Genomic DNA, 13,331 nt, shown 5'->3' with positions numbered 1-13,331 from the left:
AAAATTGGTGCTTGTCATTAGGCATTTCAGATTTATTTGGACCGTCCATTTCTATATGGAAATTCATTCCCATAAGAGGCATCAACAACATTGATTCAATCTGAGTAGTCTTTCACCCTTTCCCATCACACCACAAAACCATGATCAATTGGAATAACGTAATCATAGGAAGTAATCCGACCAATAAACTGGTGGGCCATGCAATTCATCTGATATGGAAGGCTTCAATCATCATCATCATCACGAGTCTCAGTCAAAAAGTCTTTTCAATCTTCATGCAAACCATTGAGATGGGGGTATTAAGATGGGAAACAAAAATCTACGAGAATTAGCATGCTTGCAAATGAAAGGGATCCTAATACGAAGAGCTGTCCACCCCACACTTGTCAAGCTTGACACCTTTGATCTGGTGGGCCACCAGTGAATCTATAGGACAAAATATAGGGGAGGAATCCCAGCGGGTACAAACATGGGAAAGAGAAGGGAAGATGATACAAAGACCAGTTTCGATTGCAAAAAAAAAAAACACTCCTAAATTACTTACCTGAGCTCATGGTCTCAGTATACAAGACGGAGTTACAGGCACCATCAAACTGGCAAGCCGTCCCGGGTTCTACTGTTGATCCGGCTTTTACAAGCACAGCCCAGTCATAACCGCAACCATTTGATTCTCTAGTTTTCATTAGCATAGAAGAATGGTGCCCTGAGCCTCTGCCAAGGCAATCAGAAATTATTGTAGAAGACTCAGTTCTATTGCCGCTGTGAACATGAATGGTACCTGGAAAGCCCGTCCATAACACACAAGAGAATGTGATGACGAGTCATGGTCAGGTTTACCAGCAATGGTGATCGACAGAGAAAGTATGTTTTCATCAGCATCTTCCTATGCAAATGGATTCCCGCCGATGGAAGCAACAGGGCCTTGCGAAGGGATGTTCCTGTTGGTTTTAACCTCATGTTTTGTCAGAGGAACTAAAATTCTCAACATGATGAAAGAAAGATGAGAGAGCAACTTACGGCAACTGAGAAGGCGGTGCTTGTCCTGCGATGTACACCAATCCTCCTGTTAGGAATTTTAGGCAGAAGATAAGTCAATTTGAAAGAAGAAAAACTTCCATCAGTAAACAGTTGGGAGTTTTGCCAGGCCCTGATGTGCTTCCATAAGCAGCAGCTACAAGTTCCAACCTAACATGTTCCGCCACCATGTGAAACATGCATTAGGTTGGCCCGACAAACAAATGATCTGGTTAAGAAATCGGGCGAGTTCACTCATTCGGTGGGGCACGCTAGAAGTATGTACAGTAACTACTTTTTAAACCATCAGTCATTTTCATACAAACATGTTGGGACATGTTTGGCCTCAATTGACTCAACCCAAGTTCAGGTTGAGTCAGGTCATGTTGTCAAGGTCCTTGGGTAGGGTTTAGCGCCTCGCATTAGCCTTTGGGTTGGGTCAGTCCCTAGCCACATGTGGAGAGTTGCAAGTGGGCCTAACAAAACTTCAGTGGGTATCAGAAACTTACCTTGGGGTGTGGCAGGAACCATGACTGAACTCTGAGGGAACCACGGATCAGCTATGCCGCCAAGAAATGCAGCAGGCAATGGTGGGTTTGGCAATGCTGCTTGCAAAGAGCCCATATCCAGGAACTGCAAGGGGAGTACATGGGCATTGTCAGTAACTAGTAACTACTCAGCCAGATAATTATAATTGAAACACCACTACAGTTGATTGAATACATTTACAAATGGTGGGTATACAAATGGCTACTTGTACACAATAATAGAGCAGTATATAGCGTGGATTTAAGACTCAGCCTCGGCCCAACTCGTTGGGTTCCAAGTCAAGGGTAAGTCGGCCCAACACACCTGAGTTGGGGGTGACTCATCAGGGTCATGTGGACTCATGGTTTCTAGCTGGATTGGTTCCAACTGACTCCGAGTCCTCAATCCATGGTATATAGGAGTGGATGTAAAATGCTGACTACTAAGTTACTAACTGGTATCATATACCACATGTAATGTTCAAAACCTGAGTCGATTCGAATTGGTTCTTTCAATTTCAAGAGTATGAAAAACATGCTAACTGCATTGAAGGTCATTCAAATCCATCACACTGAACTGGTAATGGCTGATTTATTTTTTTTTTAAATTTTATTGATGAGATCAGAGTTTGCACTTAGTGATCAGTGAGGGCAAAACAGAATCCATTTGGTTTTTTCAAGTGAATCACCTAGTTTTTGAACACGAGAGTTATGGCCAGAGCTGATCTAAAATATGATATATAGGTTGACTCACTTAGCCCTTGACATAGGTAATATTCCAAATGGATAGGGTACTCATATAATATGATAGAACAGAATATCTTTTTACATGCATGCGAACTAAAGAGGAAATCTTAATGGAGTGGACTAGAAAAAGGCCGAAGATGAGATTCCAAAGTCCGTACAGAGTATAGGTTGCCACTAACTAGTGTGCAACTGAGTTCACTTTTTTAAGCAATAAGATATCACTTCCAAAGCATTGTCAAAAAATTCCATTGGAAAGAAATCTACCGAGGCTGGAAAATACCAATATGTGGACGGCTTGGGTTTTTTCTCTCCACACATCATGAGTATATATCTGTGGACATAACCTTGCAGTCACCAAAACATTTGTATATTGACTTAAGTTCCACCAGCTGCAGTACACAAGGGAGGATCCAATCTTATTTCATGCCACCCAAGGACCATGTTTAGCTTCCAAATCCGAAGGTTAGGGGCATATAACAAGGGAGATATTGCAGGTGTGCTTCAAACTCATGATGAGATTCCAAAGTCCGTACAGAGTATAGGTTGCCACTAACTAGTGTGCAACTGAGTTCACTTTTTTAAGCAATAAGATATCACTTCCAAAGCATTGTCAAAAAATTCCATTGGAAAGAAATCTACCGAGGCTGGAAAATACCAATATGTGGACGGCTTGGGTTTTTTCTCTCCACACATCATGAGTATATATCTGTGGACATAACCTTGCAGTCACCAAAACATTTGTATATTGACTTAAGTTCCACCAGCTGCAGTACACAAGGGAGGATCCAATCTTATTTAATGCCACCCAAAGGGAGATATTGCAGGTGTGCTTCAAACTCATGATGAGATTCCAAAGTCCGTACAGAGTATAGGTTGCCACTAACTAGTGTGCAACTGAGTTCACTTTTTTAAGCAATAAGATATCACTTCCAAAGCATTGTCAAAAAATTCCATTGGAAAGAAATCTACCGAGGCTGGAAAATACCAATATGTGGACGGCTTGACATAACCTTGCAGTCACCAAAACATTTGTATATTGACTTAAGTTCCACCAGCTGCAGTACACAAGGGAGGATCCAATCTTATTTCATGCCACCCAAGGACCATGTTTAGCTAGGTATTCATACACATCGTCACAATACCCAAGATGGCAACCTGCTGCGCTACATAGCTCCTTAGCTTCACATGCCAGATTTAGATATCAAAAAATACCGTTTAACCCAAATACCTTTAACTAACCTGTGCATGCCTTCATGTAGACAGCTATATGGTTCTATCATCTCATGGAATAATAACATACTATCAGGCCTTGAATGCTTCCCCAAGCATAGAACATGTGGCACTCCTACTCCCAACCCCACAATACATGCTCCATTGTTGCAATTCGTATTGCACCAACTGTTTTAGTCCTTCTTGGAGTTGAAATCCTTCTCAGGCATGTCAAGAATCTCTAACATAAGCATCGAGAATACTTTCCTTTTTTAGAGAATACTTAACATGCTCGCAAATAGAACACGTGTGCTTCAACCTCTTCAGTTTCTGCCACACCAAATATTCAGCATCCTCAAGCTTTGAAGTCCTCCCAAGTGTCGATGGTACACATACCTCGCTCAATGACAGCACAATGCCTACGCGACCACAGGGCCATCACGCCAGTGAGATATATTGCCATGGCCCACAAGTTGACCTTCTTGTCCTATAGCAAGAGGCCTCGAAGTGTTGTTCCAATTGCACGACTTGTACTCACAACTCCTTTCTAGACGAGTCAGCCAATCACCCAAGTGCTAGCCTAGTTATCTTGGAAGTACACAATAGAAAGAATGAAGAGGAGACATGTATTGCACAAGAGAACTCGAGAGCCTAAAATTTGAGATGCCTCCCAAATGAGCTCTCTTTACTCTTCACAAGATAACTCAAGAGCTTACAATTTCTAAGATGCCTCCCAATTCTCCACCTTAAATCAATGTTTAGGATGAAGCCATGCGGCATTCATCCAATGTTCAAGAACACTTTAGAACTTCTCTAGCCGAATCTACAAACTTGGTTTGACACTTGCATGGCAAGATGCATTGCCAACTTTTCGCCATTAATCCCTTCCTCCCTCCCAATAGGACCACATTACCGAGGCACTTGGATGGGTGCAAATATTAAAAAGATATCGGACAAGATGTTCTTTCTAACTCACCAGTCATGCTAAAGAGACGTACATTACAATTTGTCAGCATGGTATAACAAAAAACCAATGCAAAATTTTCACCATTAAATATTAACAGTGGGATTGCAAGTATGCCTTGAAAATACATTAAACCATTCAGAGAATTTTGACCCAACAATTTCCTTCTACATTGGCCCACCTTTGGGTGACAGAAATCATCCATACAGTGGGAATTCTGTAAAAATATACCCCATCAAAATATCATAACCATCCAATATTCAATAATTTCCCAGTTAAAAGTGAATCGCTGACTAGAACTATCCATTTTCAAGCTAAAAATCCGAAGGTTAGGGGGCATATAACAAGGGAGATATTGCAGGATGGGTCCGACCAGATAAATAGCTTAGATTGGTGAAAGGTAGGGTCCTACCCGTACTGTTGCCAGGATGAACAAAAAAACATTGTTTACTTTTGAGCATCGTACAATACTTCTTCATCATGTAAACCCTATCCAACTAACTAGGGACAGCTGTTTGGAGTCATGAAAGTTATGGCATAAGTTTGACACCTGCTGCCAACCTGACACAACCCTCCTTTATCCAACCTGGGGAGCAGCAATGAGAACACAAAACTCCAACAGGCACAATGTAACAGACTATTACATTGGTTGATTACAATCAAGAGCTATCTAATAATAAATTACGTAGGTTGATTACAATCAACGATAACTCTGAGCATAGTAAGTTGTAACATACCAGAGTGTTAGGTTCCAGTTCAGAATCATATGGAAGATCAAATGGATTTGTAGATTTCCAATCATGAGTATGTGACGGCATCCCACCCTGCAAAATGTGAAATAGTTAATACTAAAAAAGAGAAGAAATACAGAAACTATCAGTGGCCAGCTATTTATTTTTTATTTTTTATTTTTTAAAAGGTAAGCCCAGTGAAAACCAAGTAACAAACCATCGATGGAGGAGCCGATTGAAGAAATGATGACCCAGTAATGACGCCATTAAAAGTCAGATCTGTCAGGCCATCTACAGTTGATCTTTGAACCCCATCTTTGCTGAAGTCCTGTGAAGTGCAGAGCAACAAGAACACATAGCATAAGACATACAGTCTCATATTTTCACTAGGACAATATCAGTAAGGTGTGGCACCTGTGAAATTATGGAGCTCTTATAGTTGTCACCAGAAATAGGTGTAAATGATGGAAATTGTGGTTCACTCGTCTGTGGGAGATTCTTAAAGGAAGCTTGAGGAAGATTTCCAGCGAGATCGTCAAAAGCATTCCATGACTGTTCAGAAAGCACATAATTCAATCAGGTTCCTTAGCCTACCATCTTAAATCTTAAAATAAGCATACAGGAAATGGACATCTTTTTCAAAATTTTATATAAAAGAAACAGGTGTCAATTCCACAAAAAAAACTAAAATTCGGAGCAATTGCAAGGTAGGGCCTCCCAAGTGCACTTAATGAACTTGGTCTTTGGGATGTTGTGGAAAAAAGAATCAGATTGAGCAGGCCAGCTTTTCTCCTCTTTTCTCCACAACAAATCACAGTTGAGGTAAGAAGGATATCTCAACCGAAGTTTGGGTGAAGGGCATCCTATTCCTGTCAACTTTGGGGACCATGAAAACCCATGCAACCCAAGGCGATTTGACATCACGTCCAAACTGGCACATATCACCCCGATACATGCCGGTATCGTCCGAACGTGCGAGTATTGCCCGATACGTGCCGGTATCTATCAGCCCGAAACTGCCCAGTACAGGAGTGATACAGGATGATAAGATCCATGGATATGAAAATCTGTAGCGTATCGGCTGATACGGCCGTATCGTATCCGTATTGGCACAAACCAATAAACAAAACGGGGTCATATCAGTCCGATACGAAAAATTTGACCCGCGTCAGCACCAGTACGGCCGATACACCTATAAAAGGCCAATTTTGATTTTATTTTTTTTTTCAAAATTTCACACAGTTCTCTCTTTTTTTTCCCCCATTTCAACCATGGAAGAAGCTTAAAAACTTATTTTAGGCTAGATCTAGACCTATTTTGTGATCAAAACAAATGATTTGAATGGGAGCCGACAAATCAAAGTGAAGTGGACCATTATAGGAAAAATCAGAAAGAAGGGTAAACCTCCACTTTCTTTTTTATATTTTCATCTTCTTTTTATTGTTTTTCAATGTAATGGGCCATTGTTCACCAATCACGCTTGATTTATGTTTAATTAAGGTCCATTTAGTTGACCTTCAACAAGTCAAAACAACAGACAACATTCTCATCAAAGAATAGTGTGATACACCATTGAACTCATGGTCAAAATACAGAAATAAATAAAAATTGATAGATTCTTAGATATCTCAATTTTTTTCTTTTTTCTTTTTTTTTTTTTTAAAAAAAAATTCTATACTATTTTGCTTTTAAAAAAATTAAAAAAATAAAAATGACCGATACAAGCCGATAAGGCCCCGATACCGATACGCGACGCCGTATCATATCATTTTTCCGCCAGGCCGATACGCCTACCGATATCGACATTCAGAACCATGATAAGATCCCATATTGGTGGTGAACAATACAGTACACCAAAACCGATTTGCATATCTTGAAGGCAACTGCACATCTTAACAAACCTATGTTGAAACATCACAATGAATTCCAGAAGGATCATCCCCAGTCCTTAAATTGCATTGAAAGATCGTTTACCTGGGAACTTGTTGGAGCAATTGGTGCAGGAACTCCATTAGCGTCAGCATGCCACTGATTAGGCATAGATGAAAATGGTCCATGGGCTGTGGAACCTTGAACTGGCGGCCACTGCATGCTGTTATTTACAGATGGAAACACCTCATGGTTTTCCTTAGCTGCTCCGCTCCCAGGAGGCACACTAGCAGGGTGTTCATGTTTCATTTCAGGAGCAGATGTAGCATGGTGAGGCAAGTCAAATGTGGCCCATCCTTGGTTTCCCGTTGAAGGACCTGTGGATGGTTTCTGCTCTAAATAGTTTGTAGATGTGTGCTGATCAGTGATATCAGCAAATAAGTCAATTGCTGGAGCTGAAGAAGTTGTCACCGGTTGTATAAAAGATGGATTGAAAGGGTCATTGCTGACAGTACTAGCAGAAGCAGCTGATTGCGGCAAAGAGGGGAAAAGAGACGTGCCTCCTTGCTGGGTTCCAGTAGATTGTTCAGGCTCTAGTGCATTGTCAAGTAAGCTAGCTGAATTAACTGATTTAAGAGATGTGGAGTTGCTATCAAAGGATCCAAAGCTGCCTGCAGATGCAGTTCTCTGTAGAAGAGGTAACTTGTCACCATGTATGATATAGGATTATTATATATCTATGCGATTAACAAATGGTATCATGGAATCTAATCTGAATGATGATAAAAGTGTCTGAAAATTGTGAATGTGTAGGCCTACTTACATCTCTCCTGGCATTTACTTCAGAGCGTGTGCCTGTCGTTTGGTGCCTAACATCTTCAACTAAGATATCTCGCACAGGGCGCATAGGTGGGCTGCTCAATCCCACATCCTTTTGAAAACTAGGTGACTGGTTGTTGGATCTGAATGTATCACCTGCACTAGATGCAGAGTAGTCTGAAACTCTTGCAACAGAGCCCTCGTTGGAAAACCTGTCGTCATACATTTGCTCCATTGAGCGACCTGGGCTACAAATGAAGCTAGATATCTTCCCTTCATAGTGTCCCCTATCAGAACCAGGTTTTCTAGTAAGGATACCAGTTGGTTTGCCATATCGTCGATCTTCGTATTGATGTTCATAAGGAGGACTCTGAGAATAGGAATGATAAGAACTGGCGCGCCTGATGTCATCTTCATGGCCTTTTTGGCCCTGTCAGCACATGCAGAACTCTATGTTAATACGGTATAACTTTGCTGTGTTTGTGATAAATTGGTTAATTTCAAATAGAAAAACCAATCAAAATATAATGACAATCAAATTGAAGGATCTTCGAATGTAAATCCTAGTCCATGTGTATGGCATTCCATATGCAGAACCTGTCATTGCAATAAATCCATAATTTGAAATGGAAAAGCGTGTTAGCAATTGACAATTGAGGAAAAGGGGCCTAGTCACAGTTTATGTTAGCTCCTTGTGTTGGTGAGACGAGGAATCGGTGAATCATCCCTTTATTCATTGTCCGTTCTCAAGGGAGGTGTGGGATAGTTTTTTTCGGGCTCTTTGGTGTGGCATGGATCCTAACGTGGTCAATTGTTGATTTATTTAGGCAATGTCATGGTGGTGGGTTTGGTCCCGAAAGCAAAGGGAGATGGAGATTGGCTCTTCCGTTTGGCTTGTGGGCTTTATGGGGTGAAAGAAACAATAGGTGTTTTCATGATTTGCAGTAGCTCAAGAGGGGTCTTCCTTAGAGTGAAACTGAATGTTATCGAATGGGCAACAACTTCTTCTTTGTACAGGCTCATTGTAAAGCCGGGTTTTGAGTTCGGTTGTTTCTCTTTGTTTCTTGTATTATTTTCTTATTTCATTTTAATGAATACATTTTCCATCCTTCAAAAATAAAAATAAGAAAAGAAATAGAAAAGACCATTTAAAAAAAAAAAAAAGAAGAAGAAGAAGAAGAAGAAGATACTAAGAATCCAAGGCAAAATTTTCCAAATTGCAAATCCTTGTCCGTTTTATGTTGCCTTAAATAAATGATTGCCTGCATGTCTCTTGGAGGCTTGTCAGAGGTCCTTTCCCCAGCATATCTTCTAGCCACATAGACACTCTTTATAAACTCCCGGACTCGATCAGCATTGCTGCAAGAAAAGAACTTGGTAAAATATTGCTATATTTCTAAAATGCCAACATAGCAATACGTAGAGTGATAAGGAATGGAAGCCTCACTTGCTATCAGGCAATCTTTGCCGTTGCGTATCCCAATCCTTCAAAAAGATTTCCCTGGCCCGCTGAAAAAAAGTAAACATCTCATGAGCATGAGAATTAGAAACTCAACTGCCACCAAAGAAAAAAAAAAATCAAATGACTTTCTTGCCTGATTGCCACCTCTTTGAAGAGCATCAACTTCTTGCGAAGTGAACTTAGCCATTGATACAGACTTCACACGGTGAGTAAACTCACGACTGCATGACACAAAGAATAATGACCATTGAATCAAGAAGGATGAAGTTTTTAAGAGAAGCCATAGATGCAAATATTGTAATTGGCGTTCCAGCAACAAAGGTCAGTAGAAGTTCCATAGAGGTATAGATTGAATAAAGAACTAAAGACACAAAACTGTCAATAATCACACAAATACTGTTACCATAGACAAAGCTAAATCTAATTATGAAAGATATGTACAATTTCATGCTGCAAGTGAAGCTGAGATCATAAAAGATGGTAGCAAGAGCGCAGTAGTTGAATCATAACCCAAACATAGTGTGCAGGACAAATACAAGACTGAAAGTTGATAGCACGCAACAGAACTTCAGGAAAAGAAACAACATACTCTTCTAATCTGCACCAAATTGTTCTTTAGAAATCGAAAGATGTCAAGATATATTGAAGAATATTTCTTATAGTGTTTTCTCTTCGGTAAGTAATTGCTTTTACCACAGTTGAATGATGTGGCTTAGGCCTTTGTCATGAGGAATTCGAACATAATTTAACAAACATTTCTCAAAGCAAAAGCTCCCTAGCTATCAGTGATCTTTTTTTTTCATATTTAATTATCAGACTTGGTCTCAACATTTCCCCTTTTGCACCTTGTTCATAAACTTTGTTATTAGATGGGCCATTCATCTGCTCCTTCAAACAGGATTGTGCCAGTATCAGCATTTTCCTTTTTCTTGTTAAAAAAATGGTAAACTCACAAACAAATCTCAGAATGAAGAGGCATCCCATACACCAATAAAAGGAGTATGGTTACACATAGTCACGTGAATTGTGAAGAGAAGTGAGCAGGCAAGTTTGAAGAGAGAAATGGTAGTGAGTACCAATATATATATATATATATATATATATATATATATATATATATATATAGTTAAGAGGCGAGAGAGTGATGTGACACATGATTCAAAGCAGGAGACTGGGACTGGAACCTAGGTAGAAGGTTTGTGCAAGGGCTACAAAAAGGTTACGTAAGGGGCCATGCTTAAAACCAATCAATAGCTTTCTCACCTCAATAATTTACAAATCCACAACACTTTTAATACTAATAGGAGATGATAGATTATATATGCTCCAACCATATATATGTGAAGAGAAGTGGGCGGGCAACTTTGAAGAGTGATTCGAAGTGGGAGCATGGAAGCGCCTGTTTCAAAAAGGTAGTGAATTTTAATAAATAAAAAAAAATATATAGTTAGGAAGCAGAAGCAGGAGGGCAATGTGACGCATGATTCAAAGCAAGAGGGTGGGAGTGGAACCTAGGTGGAAGGTTTGTGCAACTAAGGGTTACACAAAAGTTACCTCATGGGCCATGCTTAAAACCAATAGCTTTCTCACCCCAATAACTTATGAGTATGCAACACTTTGTAATAGGTGATGATAGATAGATTATATATGCTCCAAGCATCATAGATACATTGACAATTAAACAAAAATTCTTCTATGAGCAGTTAAGACTGTAAGGATTGAGAATTGTCCCCTGACTTCCTTCGAATTGGGTATCCAATGGATGAACTCTATTGGAACGGGCATGCATCTCATCTTTGACATGAATATTAGCTATTGCGTTGTGCAGGGTGCTCCTTCTCCAAGGTATTGTGATGTTCAACAGACAAATTTTATATTGAGTGTTGAAAGGATTGACTTGGGTTTGTTCCTTTGTATATTGAAAACCACCGAGCCCATATAAATACTCTATCCCTAGTCACTATGTTCCGTTTTCTTTTTATTGACAGTTTCTAATGAAAAAGAACAAAATTAACACTCAATCCTTAGATGACCTCACACCACAAGCCAGATACAAATAGAATAATAACACTCAATCCTTAGATGACCTCACACCACAAACCAGATACAAATAGAATAATAACACTCAATCCTTAGATGACCTCACACCACAAACCAGATACAAATAGAATAAAAACCCATGTAAAAAAACATGAGCCATTTTAAAAGTATTCAATGAGATACTCAAAATGCTACTAACAATACCAAGGAAGTTACAGCCACAGCTTCTTGACCAATGCTCAACCAATTAATGATTCTACCAACACTTCATCTTTAGTTCAGTCAAGGTCAGTCTACATTCAAACCATTAACAAGTGATTATAACTTCTACGCAAGTAGCTACCATTTTGAAACTTAATTAAAACACAAAAAATTCTGCAAATAAGTGGTTATAACTTCTACGCAAGTAGCTACCATTTTGAAACTCAATTAAAACACAAAAAATTCTGCAAACATGAACTTCGATTGAAAATATGTGCTTCGGTTCATCGGTTAGATTATTAATCATAAAAATAAATTTAAAAAATCTTAAGGCAAGTTTGGGTGGACTTCTTAATATGAGTGGAGCCAAGGTTCTCCCCATAAAAACGAGTGCAGCGCATCAAATCCTGGGAGAAATGCCCCCCCTCATGATGTGGATTGGAGATGCAGCTTTTTTAGTATGAGATTCGAAAAGAACAAAAAAAAGAAGGAGAAGACCAATTTAAATGACTTAAGAGCGTCCCAAATTCCAACTTGTCCAGATGCCCAAACACACCCGCCATGTCCAAAGTTCATGAAACCAGTATCTTCTTCCTGACCCCCACTGTACAGTTTAAAAAAAAAAACATTTTCCAAGAAAGAAAATAGCATAATCGCAATAATTAGATAAAATGGGAAATTTACAGCAAAGAAAACATCTACTCACTGTATTCCACTGCAAATTGTACATACGAAAGTCCAGAAATTCGTACAAACATATTGTGGCCCCTGCAGACGAGAGAGGAAAAAAAAAACATTTTTCTCAAAAAATCAGAAATTTGATATAATTCGAGGGAGATCTCTGCATAACAGAAACAGAAAAAACCGGAAATTTCCATACCAAACCCCAGAAGTCGAAAAAAATTGCAATTTTCGTCTAAGAAAACGCCAAAAAATAAAGAAAATATAGGGAAGATTGCAATTACCAGGCTATTGCAGTTGATGCATCTCCGATTCGGAGGCAGTTTCATCAGACCTCTGATGATCTTCTCGTTCCGCTCCTCTTCCTTCCTACTACTCATTTTCTGCAACGGAATTGAAGAATCGAACCACAAAAACCAGAGATTTCAAATTTTGAGGGCTGTAATCGATGGGCTGAACAGCCCTGCTCGAAATCTGAGATTTCTAGGAGGATTTAGGGTTCGGATTCGAATCTAGGGTTTGAGAGAGAGAGAGAGAGAGAGAGAGTTTGGAGTCGGAGACAGCTCGAATTTGAGGTTTGTATTGTCGCAGAGAGCTATTTGCTACTCTGGCAGAGGATGATACTTGATACTCGGGCACTTGGAAATCATAAACATAGCATACTTTAATTCAAGAAAAACCGCCTAGATTATCAAAAAACACTTCATCTGAGTTACCATACCGAATTCAGATTTTTTGAACAATCCTATCCTTTGATTCGTGGAAACTCGTTTGTTGAAACAGAACCAAACAGATCCATTAGATGTTTTTCAATTTTAACCGTTAAATAAAAGCCCACCAATCCAATAGTCAGACAAAGATGTAAAAAAAAAAATTTGGTTCATGATAGATATAAGGTAGGACCTATAATTTGGACCGTTTATTTGAGTTAATTTTCTTTCACGTATGCAAATTCTAAGTGCTGAGTATCATCCAGACACTCTGCCAGAGTATTAAATTTTTAATCTTATATGCAAATCTTTTTAACGGAATTTCGTTCCACAAACGGATATCTGACGGTGCATGAG

At 39.4% G+C, this 13,331-nt stretch overlaps 1 protein-coding gene across 4 annotated transcripts; it reads right to left on the bottom strand.

Moving 5' to 3' along the window:
• Positions 1-260: 260 nt before the first annotated feature.
• Positions 261-12,822, bottom strand: LOC131227059 (probable ADP-ribosylation factor GTPase-activating protein AGD14). Of its 4 annotated transcripts, XR_009162050.1 has the most exons (14): positions 12,549-12,821; positions 12,290-12,351; positions 9,476-9,563; positions 9,328-9,389; positions 9,143-9,239; positions 7,885-8,310; positions 7,167-7,748; positions 5,607-5,744; positions 5,410-5,520; positions 5,199-5,285; positions 1,524-1,647; positions 1,018-1,063; positions 545-938; positions 261-319 (listed from the first exon to the last, which is right to left on the bottom strand). XR_009162050.1 is itself a non-coding variant. In XM_058222762.1 (13 exons), the coding sequence occupies exons 1-13, from the start codon at positions 12,642-12,644 to the stop codon at positions 751-753; spliced, it is 1,947 nt and encodes a 648-aa protein (XP_058078745.1). In that variant the 5' UTR covers positions 12,645-12,822; the 3' UTR covers positions 261-750. The 4 variants fall into 4 exon arrangements, 3 of the variants coding, with proteins under 3 accessions (XP_058078745.1, XP_058078744.1, XP_058078746.1); XM_058222762.1 differs by having other exon boundaries at positions 261-778; positions 12,549-12,822; XM_058222761.1 differs by having other exon boundaries at positions 261-938.
• Between the last annotated feature and the right edge of the window lie 509 nt (positions 12,823-13,331).

Source organism: Magnolia sinica, chromosome 15 (assembly GCF_029962835.1).
Source record: "Magnolia sinica isolate HGM2019 chromosome 15, MsV1, whole genome shotgun sequence".
Lineage (NCBI taxonomy): Eukaryota > Viridiplantae > Streptophyta > Magnoliopsida > Magnoliales > Magnoliaceae > Magnolia > Magnolia sinica.
This window is presented reverse-complemented; position numbering and strand designations above follow the sequence as displayed.